General features: G+C 37.3%; 1 protein-coding gene and 1 pseudogene across 1 annotated transcript in view; one reads left to right on the top strand and one right to left on the bottom strand.

The window, feature by feature from the left end:
- HAUS6 (HAUS augmin like complex subunit 6) overlaps window positions 1–15,062 on the bottom strand; it is a 50,390-nt gene extending 35,328 nt beyond the window's left edge. The window contains exons 1-7 of the mRNA XM_041762471.1: window positions 14,478–15,062; window positions 10,083–10,178; window positions 8,079–8,157; window positions 7,134–7,266; window positions 5,384–5,432; window positions 2,059–2,124; window positions 1,738–1,786 (exon numbers count right to left, since the gene is read on the bottom strand). Of these exons, the coding sequence (XP_041618405.1) occupies window positions 1,738–1,786; window positions 2,059–2,124; window positions 5,384–5,432; window positions 7,134–7,266; window positions 8,079–8,157; window positions 10,083–10,178; window positions 14,478–14,605 (600 nt within the window). The 5' untranslated portion in view covers window positions 14,606–15,062. The remainder of the gene's footprint in view (window positions 1–1,737; window positions 1,787–2,058; window positions 2,125–5,383; window positions 5,433–7,133; window positions 7,267–8,078; window positions 8,158–10,082; window positions 10,179–14,477) is intronic.
- Window positions 11,064–12,653, top strand: LOC121494545 (annotated as a pseudogene).
- Window positions 15,063–17,167: the final 2,105 nt, after the last annotated feature.

Here is a 17,167-nt window from a genome sequence, read left to right as displayed (position 1 = left end):
TTAGGCATATACTAATCCATCTATGTTCGGTAAAATGCAGATGTAAGAATGTTTATAGGTGGTAGCTACACTTGTGGTGAGCATAGCATAAACAAGAGAATTGTCCAAACACTACACTGTATACCTGAAACTTACATAACACTATGTGCCAACTATATTTCAATTAAGATAATAAAAAAAATTTTTAAAGAATGTTCATAGCATTTCTATTTTAATAGTCAAAAACTGCAATTAACCCAAAGGTCTACTGAGAGTAAAAAAAAAAGTATGTTGTGCTATATTCATAAAACAAAACACTACATAACATTGTGAATGAACACACTACAACCTACACACAACAGCATGTATAAAACAGCATGAGTCATCAAAGACAAACACAAAGGAATGTATTCTATATACTCCCCTGTATATAAAGTTCAAGAAGAGGCAAACTAATCTTTAATGTAAGAAGTGAGTATTTACTCTTGGGGGAAAATGGTTTTAAATGAAAGGGGACTTGAAGCTTCTGGGGTAATGTTCTGTTCCTTATACTGTATGCTGGTTACATGGGTATACTCACTTTGTGAAATTTTGTCAGGCTACACACTTGTGACTTTATCACTTTTTGTACATATATTATGCCTTCAAAGAATTTATAAAAGTGGGAGGCAGGCAGGAAAATACAATAATTATACCCATGTTTGTGCTTATGTCTTCCCATGGTACAAGGTAAAGTTGTCCCCAAAGAGGACTCATTGGCAATCTAGAGATTTCACAGGATGGCATTTCCTTGGTGGACAAAGATCCAGGATCTTGTTCTCAGATATTTTTTTTCTTTTTCTTTTTCTTTTTCTTTTTTTTAAGTTCTCAGATTTTTACTTTAATCTTGTCAATGGCTAAAAAACTGACCAAAGGTAAAGGGCTCAGGGAAAGTGAACCTTAACCAAACTCAGGAGGGATCAATGTGAAAACTTTTAACAGGTTTCACATCAACCTATTAAAATTACAATCAAAAAAAATTAAATTAAACTAAATTAAATTACAATCAAAGATACTGTGTTCAGTAATAGGAATATCCATTCATATTCACAAAGTTGGAAGATCCATGAAGGAAATGACTTTGCCTCTTTCCTTCACTGCTGTAGCTCTACTATCAAGAAAAAAGCCTAGCACATGGCAGGTGATTAATAAAAATTCACTGATGGATGAATAATTATGCCCTGAGGAGAGCACTGACTTTTTCCAGGGACAAACTGCTGGGGACGCCAAGTTAACATGCGAAGCAGCTCAGTGATCATGAAATCAGAACAAAGAGCTTGAGAAAGATTTCATCTAAACACAAAGGCCTAAGAAAACACTCCAATCTCACATCAAATCCAACCTCTGAAAACCTCAGATTATGTCTGCCAGATTCTTCCTAACTGCCAAGCCAGCCTCAATGCTGACTTCTCATTTTTCTTCCATGCTTACCATCTCCCTTCAGTTAACATACTTTATTTACATAAATACTATTAGTTACAAACTGAACTTTCTATCATTAATTTAAACCTGCTTTCGTATTTTTTAGTCTTAATAAATTTTAAGTTAATTTTTTCCATTATATTCATGTTTTTTAGAGGCACCCTTATATATTACTTACTGAGTTAAAAAAAAATTTACAAAAAGAAATGACAAAAAGAGAGAATAAAAGTCCAAATAAGTAAGCCAACTGCACATCACAAAAGTAAGAAAGATTAAATTTGTTCCTTAAAAAGTTACCTTCTGGATTTTCTCTTGTATATTACTTTCGTCATCAGAGGATTCCACTCTAGTCAAAAATTAAATGATTTCATTAGTTATTTTTTTTAAATTGTCTGATAATTTACCACCAAAAGAGCTAACTGATCTATAAACCCACCAATTAAAAACTATCCTAATTAAAAACAAAAATAAAATTCTACCTCAGCAATAAATGTATTGGAAGAATTGGACTAGGAATCAGAATTATGTTCTAATTTTATGGGACTCTCAATTTCCTTACTGGTAAAATGCAAGAGTTGAACTAAGGCAACTTTCAGCTCTAATTTAAAAGTCACTTACTTCTTTATTTGGTTTTGATGTTCCATACATTCTGATCTCAAATTTCTTACTTGTTTAACTGACAATCTGTAAGAAAACATATAAATGACAACTATAATTCCATTACAATTAACTGATAAGGACCACTTTGATGCTTTCCCCCATTTCTTATCTTTGCTCAAGGCCACTGAAAACTACTCTTCCAAATAGACCCAGCAGCCAGGTAATGGGCTCTAGACTTCCTTTAAGAGTTACAGGAGTGATCTAACATATAGATTGCTATTAGGATAGACCAGGACTTCTTGGCTCATATACACTGTCTTCAGATAAAAATGTTGGAAGACTACTCTGCTCTCATCCTTGTCACAAATACTTAAGGGATAAATGTAAATGTTACCTAGGACACTTAGGCAATGTTGTATTTTCAAGGTGATTTCAAAGGATATTCTAACTTTCACAATAGATTAAAAAAAAAAAAAAAAACGCTATTTCTTGAGAGTAGGAACCTTGCCTATCTTATTTAATGCTGCAGGACCAGTGCCTAAACAATATCTGGGGATCCCTGGGTGGCGCAGCAGTTTGGCGCCTGCCTTTGGCCCAGGGCGCGATCCTGGAGACCCGGGATCGAATCCCACGTCGGGCTCCCGGTGCATGGAGCCTCCTTCTCCCTCTGCCTATGTCTCTACCTCTCTCTCTCTCTCTCTCTCTCTGTGACTATCATAAATAAATAAAAATTAAAAAAAAAAAAAAAGAAAACAATATCTGGCACATAGAAGTAACCAAATAAAAATTTGCTGACAAGATAAACCTAAATATAACATAATATGAAGTGGTTAAAAAGACTATGGAATACCCACTTCACAGTATCTATTTAATGGATACTCAAAGACTATCAAGTAGATTTCAGAAGCAATATACTTTGAAATTTTAAAATTTTAAAAATAAAAATAATTTTCAAATTTTTAAATAAATAAAAGCAACATACTATGGCAATATGGAAAAACTTACAGAATGAAATGAGGAAAAAAGGATACAAAATAGAATGAGCACTATAATTATAGCTTAAAAATGTAAATCCATATCAAAGAAAAATCTCTAAAATACTGAATTTTTATTTTTTATTTTTTTATTTAAGATTTTTATTTACTCGTGAGAGGCAGAGACAAAGGCAGAGGGAGAAGCAGGCTTCATGCAGGGAGCCCGATGTGGGATTCAATCCTGAAACTCCAGGATCACAACCTGAGCTGAAGGCAGATGCCCAACAGCTGAGCTACCCAGGCATCCCAATACTGAACTATTTTTTTTTTAAGTTTTTATTTATTTATTCATGAGAGACAGAGAGAGAGAGAGAGAGAGGCAGAGACACAGGCAGAGGGAGAAGCAAGCTGCTCCACGCAGGGAGCCCAATGTGGGACTCGATCCCGGGTCTCCAGGATCACACCCTGGGCCAAAGGCAGCGCTAAACCACTGAGCCACCCGGGCTGCCCCAGTACTGAACTTTTTTTTTTTAATTAATTTATGTATTCATTTTAAAGATTTTATTTTATTTATTCATAGAGACAGAGAGAGAGAGAGAGGCAGAGACATAGGCAGAGGGAAGAGCAGGCACCACACAGAAAGCCTGATGTGGGACTCGATCCCGGGTCTCCAGGATCACGCCCTGGGCTGCAGGAGGCGCTAAACCGCTGCGCCACAGGGGCTGCCCAGTACTGAACTTTTATTTTTTTTTTTATTTTTTTTAAATTTTTATTTATTTATGATAGTCACAGAGAGAGAGAGAGAGGCAGAGACACAGGCGGAGGGAGAAGCAGGCTCAATGCAAGGAGCCTGATGTGGATTCGATCCCGGGTCTCATGATCGCGCCTGGCAGGCATGCCCAACCGCTGGCACATGACCTGAACTTTTAAAAAGAAAGTAATATTTTCCTTTGTTCTGAAATTTCATTTAGTATGCATAGTTTTAAAATATCGTATTCAGAAGTTATCCGGCTTTAAAATGGAAAGCGAACACTAAGGAGTTTTTAGGTAAGCATGATTACTGCCAATGAAGGCACATTGATGACATTTATTCAAAAAAAGTTTCATTTTTTTGTTTCTTTTTTTTCTGTGGGAAAGAAAATACATATGTGAGGAGTGGTAGAAGGAGAAGAATTCAGCGGCTCACATCATGCAGATGCACATGTGCATATCTTGGACTTAGAAACATACTCCAAAAACAAAGTCAATGGCTGAGCTACCCAGGCATCCCAATACTGAACTATTTTTTTTTTTTAAGTTCTCAGATTTTTACTTTAATCTTGTCAATGGCTAAAAAACTGACCAAGGTAAAGGGCTCAGGGAAAGTGAACCTTAACCAAACTCAGGAGGGATCAATGTGAAAACTTTTAACAGGTTTCACATCAACCTATTAAAATTACAATCAAAAAAAATTAAATTAAACTAAATTAAATTACAATCAAAAAAAATTAAATTAAACTAAATTAAATTACAATCAAAAAAAATTAAATTAAACTAAATTAAATTACAATCAAAAAAAATTAAATTAAACTAAATTAAATTACAATCAAAAAAAATTAAATTAAACTAAATTAAATTACAATCAAAAAAAATTAAATTAAACTAAATTAAATTACAATCAAAGATACTGTGTTCAGTAATAGGAATATCCATTCATATTCACAAAGTTGGAAGATCCATGAAGGAAATGACTTTGCCTCTTTCCTTCACTGCTGTAGCTCTACTATCAAGAAAAAAGCCTAGCACATGGCAGGTGATTAATAAAAATTCACTGATGGATGAATAATTATGCCCTGAGGAGAGCACTGACTTTTTCCAGGGACAAACTGCTGGGACGCCAAGTTAACATGCGAAGCAGCTCAGTGATCATGAAATCAGAACAAAGAGCTTGAGAAAGATTTCATCTAAACACAAAGGCCTAAGAAAACACTCCAATCTCACATCAAATCCAACCTCTGAAAACCTCAGATTATGTCTGCAGATTCTTCCTAACTGCCAAGCCAGCCTCAATGCTGACTTCTCATTTTTCTTCCATGCTTACCATCTCCCTTCAGTTAACATACTTATTTACATAAATACTATTAGTTACAAACTGAACTTTCTATCATTAATTTTAAACCTGCTTTCGTATTTTTTAGTCTTAATAAATTTTAAGTTAATTTTTTCCATTATATTCATGTTTTTTAGAGGCACCCTTATATATTACTTACTGAGTTAAAAAAAAATTTACAAAAAGAAATGACAAAAAGAGAGAATAAAAGTCCAAATAAGTAAGCCAACTGCACATCACAAAAGTAAGAAAGATTAAATTTGTTCCTTAAAAAAGTTACCTTCTGGATTTTCTCTTGTATATTACTTTCGTCATCAGAGGATTCCACTCTAGTCAAAAATTAAATATTTCATTAGTTATTTTTTTTAAATTGTCTGATAATTTACCACCAAAAGAGCTAACTGATCTATAAACCCACCAATTAAAAACTATCCTAATTAAAAACAAAAATAAAATTCTACCTCAGCAATAAATGTATTGAAGAATTGGACTAGGAATCAGAATTATGTTCTAATTTTATGGGACTCTCAATTTCCTTACTGGTAAAAATGCAAGAGTTGAACTAAGGCAACTTTCAGCTCTAATTTAAAAGTCACTTACTTCTTTATTTGGTTTTGATGTTCCATACATTCTGATCTCAAATTTCTTACTTGTTTAACTGCCTGAAAAAACAAAACTCTCCATACACTGATGACAGAGGTATAAATTGTTCAATCTCTACGGGAAATAATCTGAAAATAATTAGTAAATTACAACTGCACAATTCCTTTGACCAAGCAGTTATACACACACACACACACACACACACACACACACACACATATGTATAATGTATACTTGAACATACAAAATCATACATGTATAAAGCTTGTCACTGTAGCATTGTATTTGTAGCCAAAAAAAAAAAAAAAAAAAGGTGGGGGGAAAGCCAAATGTCTGTCAACAGAAAACTGGTTAAAAAATCCAAATATGCAGTTCTAAAGAGAGAAAATAAAAAAGCTCTATGAACTGATATGAGATGATCTCCAATATACACCAGTGCAAAAAACACAAGATCTGAAACTCGATGTATGTCACCATTTAGGGTTTAAAAAAAGAAAAAAAAATATATATATATATATTTGCCTGTATTCCTGATTACATTAGTTACTTCTACAAAAGGAAACTCAGTAGAGAATAGAAGTGAAAGATTTTTTTCACTTTTTGATTTTTGAATCATGAAAACTACCTACTTAAAAAAGTATGGATATAGTTACGTTTAAAAAAGAATCTAAAAGAAAATAAAGCAAAATGTCAGCAATGGTTGTTTCTAGAAACTGGAAGATGGATGGGATCTTCCTGCATTGACTTTCTGTATTTGCTGCCCATGTTTTATGAGCATGAACCAATTAAACAAAACAGCATATTTAATAAACTACAAAGAACATTCTTTTTTTACGTCTTAGCCTTAAAATCAAATATTGTTTCTATGAATTAAGAAACAGATCAAATCCCTTTAAAACAGCAATTTCTAACAAAAAAATCCCAACTGACAGTAGCCAAAGTAAACCTTGCATGACACAACATTTAACACAATACATTTAATACAATATAGTAGAGGCATATAACCTCCAAGTCTAATTTAATTTAGCCCTCTGGTTAGTTTTGTGAGGTCAGCAAGCTAGGTATCCTTTCCAGGGTTTGAAAGGGTTGTATTTAAAAAAAAAAAAAAAAAAAAACATAGAGACGTGTATGTGAAAGAGATCTTGTGTAGTCCACAAAGCTTAAGATATTCACTATCTGGCCTTATATAGAAAATGTTTCCCAACCCCTGTATTAGAATGTAATAAAATTATCTGAATAGCTACTTATGTTCATTAGAGGCTTTCAAACTACAGTTCCAGTAGAATATTAACTATATGCCTTGTAAGGCAAGTTAATGTTTTTATCTTATCTTGCTTTATTAAAATCTCTTTGACTAATAAATTATAAAAAAACAATGAAAATTTAAAACTCAAAACAAAAAAACTCCTACTAAAAATTAAACTTACTTTTAGAATGGGTTTTTATATATTTTATTGCAACAAATCTTGCAAAATGATACATCAGATGAATAAACTTAGGACCACCAGGAGAAAGAAACAATGATCCAACAACTTGAGGAAAACTACTTCCACATTCAGCCTAAGGAAAAAAAGAAATAAGATGATTTGAAGACCTTATCAACAATAATCTTATTAATAATAACCATAATTCTGGGGCATCTGGCTGGTGTATTTAGTTAAGCATCTGACTCTTGATTTTGGCTCTGGGTATTGAGATCCAGCCTGGCTTCTGGCTCAGTGCTCAGCAGGCAGTCTGCTTAGGAGTCTGCTTAGCATATGTCTCTCCTTCTCCTCTGCCCCTCCCTCCCATGCCCCACACTCACAGATGCAAGTGCGTATGTGCTTTCTCTCTCCCATATAATAGATGTAATAATAATAATAATAATAATAAGAGACACAATTCCTATTATGTAGCATAGCAGGAATGATCAGGATTATTCCATTTGAACCAGAAGTTGAATATTTGAATCTCTGTAAACTCTTGGTGGACTTGGCCAGAAAAAATAATTATAATATAAAACCACAATTATTGATACTATTTGGGGACACAAGCTAAAGTAAACTATCGTCAAAAATGTTTTCATAAGAAAAAGAAAAGGTTTCTTTAAATGAAAACCATGATATAACCTCCCAGGAACTCAGTAACCTATTTCCAATGCATCTAGGCAGCAAAGCTGGTTTCCTAGATATATGCAGAATCCTTACCAAAAACCATTAAAAAGTATTATTCTAACAAATATTTCCTTGCTATTATACTGTTAGGATAAAAGCACTAAAAAGATTTCATCTCCAAAACATTAAGGTAAAATTATACTTCAATAAAGCCAAAAAGAATTTAATGTAGTTTTTTAACTTCTTAAAGTTTGTATCTTCCAGAAAGAGAATACTTACAGAAATCTTTTTTAACCAATCACAGCAATGTTTCCGGAATTCAGTGTCACTCTTTTGGTCAAATGGAGGCCAACAAAGCCTTAGAAACATATATAGAAGCATTAGAATCATGAATTTAAAAACTCAGCAAAATTTTAAAACACGAGGGCAGCCCCAGCGGCACAGTGAGTTAGCACTGCCTGCAGCCCAGGGCGTGATCCTGGAGACCCTAGATCGAGTCCCACGTCAGGCTCTCTGCATGGAGCCTGCTTCTCCCTCTGCCTGTGTCTCTGCCTCTCTCTCTCTCTCTCTCTCTCTCTGTGTGTCTCTATGAATAAATAAATAAAATCTTTAAAAAATAAAAAATAAAATAAAAATTTTAAAACACGAAACTTTCGTCCTATACTAGAAACATTAATGCTAAGTGAACCAAGGCTAACATTTGTAGATTTCAACTAAAGAAGGATACCAACCTATGAGAAATTGGATCTTTTTATTTATAAATTAAAGGCTGAGTTCAGTTTACCACAAAACATCAGTGAATATATATGTTAAATGAAGTAATTAATCACCAGTAAAATTACTACAAATCAGCTAAAGAAGACAACACTCTCAATGGATTCACTGGATCAATGCCAAAAAATGGTATAAATAAATTAGTATGTTAAGCCTGGAAGAAAGAGAGAGAGAGAGAAAGAGAGAGAAAGAGCGAGAGAGAGAGAGAAAGAAACATAAATTATAACTGCTCAGGAAGAGCACAGAAGGAATGACATGAGAGCTTTGGACTCCTAGAGATAATCCATAACACAGTCAATATGTGCTACTGTTTTGTGGATAAACAAGACATAAAATAATTTTAAGAGTTTATTTATTTGAGAGAGAGAGAGAGAGAGAGCACAAGTGGCATGAGGGGCAAAGGAAGAAGCAGACTCTGCTGAGCAGGCAGCCCAAAATGGGGCTCAAACCCAGGACCTTGGGAGCATAGCCTAGTGGAAAGCAGGCGCTTACGGACTGAGCCACTCAAGCACCCCAAAACTTTTCTTTTTAGTATTTTTATATCTTGTTGGGACCCTGCATAGGGCTTCCTGCTCAGCAAGGAGTCTGCTTTTCTCTCTCTGCCCCTCCCCACTGCTCATTCTCTCTGTCTCAAATAAATAAAATCTTTAAAAAAAAATTATCAAAAATAACAATGCCTAAACAATGGATTTACTTGTTGCTTTTCTTTTTTTTTAAGATTTATTTATTTACTTTTGGAGACAGAGTGTGCACATAGTGCACACAAGTAGTGGGAGGGGAAGGGGGGGAAGAGAATCCTCGAACAGACCCTCCACTTTTTCTATTTAAAAGGATAATAGCACAATATAAATATTAAAACAAATTTTAACACTTTTTCTGGTGGTAGAAACCCAAGTGATGTGGAAAATAACTTGGAACCAAGGTTTAGTGCTATTCATATTCTTATCTCCTCCTTAAACTATTCAATATTCCACAGTATCTACCATTAAACTAAATAGGAATGATTTTCACCTATGGCATTTGACACTTTTATATATCACCGACCAAACTAATAAGGATTTAGAGACCTAAAAATTAAAAATAGACAAAACAAGTGATATTGCCTATACGAAAAGGAGTAAGGCAGGGAGTAATGAGCAAAAAAAATTTTTAAAAAGGTAAGGCAAAACTGTATAGACAGATTGGTACCAATTAACTGTTTTGCCTAACAACTGTGACTATAAAGAATGTTAGGAACTGATTTTATAAACAAAATCTATCTTATCTATGACATAATCAGTGATTTTAAGGTAAGTACCAAAGAAAAATCACTCAGATTTATAAAAGTTAAGCACTAAATTTTTAAGACTCAAACCTGATTTTTGTGACAACCATTCAAAACAATAGTCAAAGGCCAAAGTTGAGATTCTGGCTTACATCAGAGTATATTCCCCTTTTAAATTTGAGACTGACCACTTACAAAAAGGAAATAAATTTAAAAAAGAAAGAAAATAAAGTAACTTGACTCACTTGAAAACTTCTTTGGTGAGTGACTGGTCCAGTGTTTGAAACAAAAAATAAGAAACGATTTGGAAGGCATCACGGTTCAATTTGTCAAACATGTTCCTAGTGGTTTAAAAAGAAATAGAAGCAGGGGGAAAAAAAAACAAAAAAGGAATATGGTTAATAAAACTAAGTATCATCAAAAGTTGTGTAACAATTTAACACAAATTAGTATTTTTCATTCTCTTCAAGAGGTCAAGGCAAACTAATTTCTCATTCATGTACATTTTTATAAATAAGAAAAGCAATAAGCTTTTATTTTCCGATTCTGAAAATACTGATCACATAGAAAACTGGTAGAACTTTTTTTTACTGCAATGAGAATAGGACACAAAAAGAAAAGGAAAGCCTAATTAGATTGAGAGAAAACCATGGCCTATGATGTGCTAAAGATGATATAAGCCAACATTTACTGAGTAACAATAAAAATAGCTACTAATAGTTTATCATTTCCCAGGTACTATTTTAAGTCTTTTACAGGTAATAACTCATCTAATTTTCAACACTCATGAAATTAAATACTGTGCTAGTTGCTTTACCATGGATTATTTAATTCTAATGACATTAGATTGTAATTTGATTGTTCTCATTATACAGATGAGAAATTTTTAAATTTAGAGGTTAGCTAAATTGCCAAAACTATCCAAAATCATACAATCAGGAAGTAGAAGAGCAGTGATTTAAAATATGTCATCTGACCCCAGAGTCCAGGGTCTTTACTATTACATTTTAACCACAGAACCACCCTTATATAATTCTAGCAGGTGTTCTAAAGTTTTTGATTGTCCTGATTTTCCTAACTAATCAAGACAAAGCGTAAAAAAAAAAAAAAAAAAAATACAATTATGTTAAGAATAACAGCAACAACAACAACAAACTAAACTTTACAAGAATGCCACAGCACAGCTATGAGGAATCAAGAGTTAACATAAGAGCAGTATAGGAACCATGGGGCCAGTCATCAGCCACTGTTCTAAGATGGATGTCCACTCCTCATACCCCTATCCCAAATCTTAGTGTCTGGTAAGACACAGAAAATTCAGGCTTCTGGGACTACCAGAGCCATGAGGAGAAGAGTTTTCTGAATTTCATCTACAGCAACAACCTGCTGATGGAAAGGATCCACCACAGATATCATGTTCCACCGCATGGCCCACCTGCAAGATTTTAAACTACACTTTGGTAACTCTCAAGGTAAAACAAGTCAAATTTGGCACAGAGATATAGCAACCATTTTTCAAAGTCCTGGCAGTGAAGTATGAGTAGCATGAGAAGCAAAAAAAAAAAAAAAAGCAATTTAAGTTCTCTGGATAAGTGAAAAGTGAATAAAAATGGAACACATATCCCAAAAGAGGTTAAAGTTTACACTCAAGAAGGAAAAAGAAATAACCTGTCAAAGTTATCAGATAAAAAATTATGAGAATCTTCCATTACTGTAATAGAAAAAGGCATTTGAATCGGTGCAAAAGGGAATAGTTTGCCACTAGATTATCAAAAGCAGTTAAGGGCAGCCCCAGTGGCCCAGCGGTTTAACACCACCTTCAGCCCTTCAGCCCAGGGTGTGATCCTGGAGATCCAGGATCGAGTCTGTCAGGCTCCCTGCATGCAGCCTGCTTCTCCCTCTGCCTGTGTCTCTGCCTCTCTCTCTGTGTCTGTCATGAATAAATAAATAAAATCTTAAAAAAAAAAAAAAAAAGTTAAAAGCAAAAGAAACCAGCAACTATAAACAAAAGGTCTCAGAAGAATCTGAAGACATTATCAAAAAGAAGGGAAAAAACACTCACTAGAACATAATAGACTATATCTAAGGACATTCTATATGCTAATATAAAATATTTTTAATACTTAGAACAGTGATCTGAGGTATTTCCACGTTCAATACATTTTCAACAATAATCTGAAGAGATATTTCAATTGGGTGATTCCTTATTTTTCAGACTCTAAAAAGAAATTGGCTTAGTAATTAGGCAATTACAAAAGGAGCTGTGAGGCCCTGGAATTCATGACAAACATACGTGAGTACCCCTATAAACATAAAGCTATGTTCTCAAGTTGGAAAAAGAGTTAAGATTAAGGTTCCTATGCTTATCCATATGTCAAACAACTCTTGTCCTTGAAATGTTTCTATTCTCAACAAACACAAATGAAGTCCCTACCTTCTTATCTCTCAAACCTGTTATTTTTTCACATAGTATCCTGTTGTCTTCACTTTGACACTTATTATAATTTTAAATAAGATATTTGTTGAAGGTCTGTTCATCCTCTAGACTGAAATTCTGCAAGAGAAAACTTTGTCTATTCTGTTCACTACTGCCTACCCAGATCCAATACTGGGTTCAAATAGTATCTGTTCAATAAGCCAATGAATGAATCACCTTTTCTTTCCATCCCACTCCCACCTTAGTTTAGGCCTACCTAACTGCAACGCCCTGTTTCCCCTTCTAATCCATTCTCCAATGCAACCAGAATGGTTTTTCCAAAGTGCAAATCTTCTGGGCAAATAGGAATGAAATTGCTGGATCACATATGTTAAGTGTATGCTTAACTTTATAAGTGGTTACAGAACTACATGCTCAGAGAAATTAGAAAACCATAGGACTTCACTCAAAAAAAGAATAAACTTTGCCATATGTAAACATAAGTCAAAATTTTTTTTTGAAATTTAAGTATCTTTCTTTGATGGTACATTCCTGCTTGAAGCATTTTAAAGAGGACATCTGCTTCAAAATGATAGATCCCTCCTAACAAGCGACCAAAATGACTCTAAAGACAAGGAGTAAAATATTCTATGGCAGTGATGGGGAGGGAGGGAGCCCTGTTCTTACTGGACCAGCACTTAACAGATTTTTAACTAATTTTCAAAGGCAGAAAACAGACTGGAACTGTAAAGAAAACTAAAGCTGCTAAATAAATACTGGAGAGAAGGATGCGGTGGCAATAGTAACCATTCTCAGTGGAAGCCTGGAGAAGCTTCAAGCTTCTCTGCCACTAACGGAGAAAATGAAACTGTACTATGGGACATCAAATCATGTGAAATAACTGGAGTATTTATTAATACATAAATATAATCTTATAAATGCTATCCTCTGGTTGTCAATTTTTGGGACAGGCTTCTAGACAAAGCACTTCTATACGTAAATAATAGTAACTTCAAAACAAGTAACTCATGGCTCTAACCTTGTCAGTAAAAGAGCTATAATACATCTGAAAAAAGTCAAGAAGGCAGAGGAGGGCAGGGAAGTGTGGATGAGCTGATTAATTACCTTATAAATAACATCTACCTTCATTGTGAAATTACTTGGTGGGGAATCAAGAGATCCTTTGAGACTGATACAGCAAGAAACAGAGGTCTTAAAGCACATTATCAAAACACTTGCCACTCAAAGTGAACACTTAAATAACAATTGGAAAAGTCAAAAGACTGAGAACAGGAAATAGCCAATGTATCTCAAATTTCTCTTGGCCTATGCTGGGAAAGATAATGCTCTAAAGCTGATGAGTTTAGCGGATCCCTGGGTGGCTCAGCGGTTTAGCGCCGCCTTCAGCCGGGGGCGTGGTCCTGGAGACCCGGGATCGAGTCCCACAGCGGGCTCCCTGCATGGAGCCTGCTTCTCCCTCGGCCTGTGTCTCTGCCTCTCTGTATCTCTCATGAACGAATGAATAAGATCTTTAAAAAATAATAATAATAAAGTTGTAAGTTTAGACACAGGAATACAATCAAAATATTTAGACTCAGAATCATAACTATTATATCAGTGACAAAAATAGGGAAGGGTTTTACTTTCCACTTTAGTACCCTTTTCTACTATTTCTTGCGAACTACAGAACGGCTCGGTCTACAAATTCAGAAGGTAAAAATCATCATCCGGAGAGCCACCCCCTTGAAAGGCTCCCTCAAGGGCCGCCTGGGTGGCTGGCGGTTGAGCGTCAGCCTCCGCCTCAGGTCGTGATCCCAGGCTCGGGGCGGGGGGGGGGGGGGGGGGAGGAGCCCCGCATGGGGCGGGGAGCCTGCGTCTCCCTCGGCCTCTGTCTCTGCCTTTCTGGGTCTCTCACGAATTAAATAAGATCTTTAAAAAAAAAAAAAAAAGAAAGAAAAAGACAAGACTCCCTCGAGTCCGAAAGCCGTTGAACATACCGCTGTCGCACCCTTCCACGGCCCCCTCGCCACCCCTCCCTCGACCCCACAGACCAGCCCCGGCATCACCACTGAAGCGGGATCGAACTTCCACCAGGCTGGCAGGCTCGGGACGCGGGGCTTGGTACAGTGCTGGCGCACAGGGACGGCCGGACACTAGATTCCCCACCCTGCGAGGTCCGCGCCCCGGCGGGGGCACCCCCGCCCCGTCCGCCCCGGCTCCTTACACTCCGAGGTGCGTGTGCGACACAATCTTTCCGCAGGCAACGGTGGCCGGGCCTGGCTCGAAACCGAGCGCCTGCAGGTACATCCAGAGATGCTCCTTCTCGAAAGAGGTGACCCACGCCGAGCTCATCTTGCCGCAGGCGGTTATCACTGCAAAGGAAACCAGCGCAGGCCCAACGGCTCAGAGCGCCTTCATGCTCCCTCCCTACGCGCAGCCTGAGGCAGCGGCGGCCCCTCCGTCGCCACCGCACCTTCCTCTCTCGCCCGGAGCCATCTCGCCTCAAATGACCGTAAAGTCTCGGGGGAAATGGAGCCTTTAATGGTATTGCGGTACAGCGGACTTGCCTAAGCCAAGCCAACAAAAACCAAGACTCCCGCGCTTCCGGAAAAGCGGCGAGCGCTGGCGCTGCCTGGCTTCCGGCAGAGGACGGATTTCCAAGGCCCACTATGTTTCCCGCCATGCAATGCGCCCTGTTCTCCATCTCTTCCCGTCGAGAAGGTCCAGCCGAAAAACTACAAGACCCACAGTGCATTGCGTTGCCGGTGAGCTCTTTCGCGCTTGCGCGTAACTTCAGCACCACCCCTGCAGTAGTCCCACGGCTTCGCGCTTTCCGGTGTTTTGTGTCTGTGGTTCGTTGCTCTTGTAAGTCTATTTCATCGGATTAAAAAAAAATATGTAGATTTAGGACTGTGGCCCAGTGTAGTAGAAAGAGCATTGGGTTCCATCCTCACCTGTCTCAGTAGCTGTGAGTTGTACCCACATCTAACCACTAAGCTCCAGGTCTGCTGTGAGCCCTCAACTGCTGAATGTTCTTTCATCCTCTTGCTCTTAAGAAACCTGGCTCTCCCCTAAGCAGCTTTCCCCTGGGGCCCCCTCCACTGACGACTGTTTCCTCTTTCACACCCCGTAGACAATAGGGCCTGGAAATGTGGTGGGTATCCTACTTAGTTCCCATTGCCTCCTCTGGCAGTTACTGCCTCACTAAAACCAGCTCCTTTGAATTTTATGCTTTCACCCACGACTCTTGCTTTTGCGGGTCAGGTGTGAAGATGGGGCGCTGGACTTCATTTTTAGAAGACTTAGACTTGTTCCCGGATGTTACTCTTGGGATAATTTTTGGTAATTTCTATATCCATAGGTGACCTTTCAGTGCCCTGGTCTCCCAGTTACTCCACCTCTTCTCAGCTCTCTGCTCCTTTTCTCTCACTGCCAGATTTCTCTGGCAGAACCCAAATCCCTGTTAAATCCAGTTTTCGGCCTACTCACGCCTACAACTTAGCCCATAAACACGATCATGAAGCCTGTTGTCGCTCAAAATTCATGACAAATCAGATAGGCTTTTAGGCCTGCCCTCTCCCCTCTGTTTTTCCCAAATCTCACTCTCCATACAGTGATACATCTTTTCTTCCTTATTCCAATACTTCTTTCCCCTCCTCTCAGTGTCTCGCGTCCTAGTTAATGGATGCTTCCAGAACAGACTGTCTACAACAATTTACCAACCTGCCTATACCTTTGCCCATATAGTCTTCCCTATAGTCAAAGTATGCCTCCCTAAGATTGGTCCTTTGACTTATTCGATGGGTCATATTCCTTTTCTCCTACTCAAAGAGTTTGCTCCAGCGCTTATCCTATATTCTCCGGTGCATCACCAGTTCTTCCCATAAATACAAACATGCGATGCTATCTATCATCCATTGTTTAAAAAAATTTTTTTTCTTTGACCCCAATGCCTTTCTAGCTACTACTCCATTTCTTACTGCAAAAAAAGCTTCTCTCGGGGATCCCTGGGTGGCTCAGCGTTTTAGCACCTGCTTTTGGCCCAGGGCATGATGCTGGAGTCCCGGATCGTGTCCCACATCAGACTCCCCATGGGGAGCCTGCTTCTCCCTCTGCCTATGTCTCTGCCTCTCTCTCTCCCTCTGTGTGTGTGTGTGTCTTTCATGAATAAATAAAATCTTAAAAAAAAAAAAAAAAAAAGCTTCTCTCAAAAATTTTCTATACCTACCCCACCACTAGTAGTAACTTGCCAAGGCCACTTAACATCAATTAGTGTTCTTTAGTAGCAAACAGCAAAACTGCCTCTAAGGGGGGTTTATTTGATGGGTATTGAGAAGCATAAAGAAAGAATGGAAAGGCCAGAGAATAAGATTCAGAAAATGCCAAATTCATGTGCCACTCCACTCAAGATTTATATGCCAGCAATCCAATTTACATTTAAAAAATAGCTTAATAGAGCAGCCCAGGTGTCTCAGCGGTTTAGCACCACCTTTAGCCCAGGGTGTGATCCCAGAGGCCAGGGATCTAGTCCCACATCTGGCAGGGAGCCTGCCTCTCCCTCTGCCAGTGTCTCTGCCTCTCTCTGTGTGTCTCTCTCATGAATAAATAAAATCTTAAAAAATAAAATAAAAAATAGCTTAATATATTATTGTAGGTGAATGCCCTTACAATTACCACCAAAGACAAGAAATAAAACTTTTTCAGCACTCCAGGAATCCCTCATCCCCCCCCCAAAAAAAATAACCACCATTCTCACTTTTATAGTAATCACTTCTTTTTGTTGTCATAATTTCATCATCTGTGCTGCTCTAGACACTATGAGTCTTACCCTTTTTATACTTGCCTTGCCTTATTCATTAGTTTTTTTCAGTCTTTCCCAGATTTGTTTTCTCAAATAATAATATTTAATATACA

The sequence above is a fragment of the Vulpes lagopus genome, chromosome 7, assembly GCF_018345385.1.
Source record: "Vulpes lagopus strain Blue_001 chromosome 7, ASM1834538v1, whole genome shotgun sequence".
Classification (NCBI taxonomy): domain Eukaryota; kingdom Metazoa; phylum Chordata; class Mammalia; order Carnivora; family Canidae; genus Vulpes; species Vulpes lagopus.
This window is presented reverse-complemented; position numbering and strand designations above follow the sequence as displayed.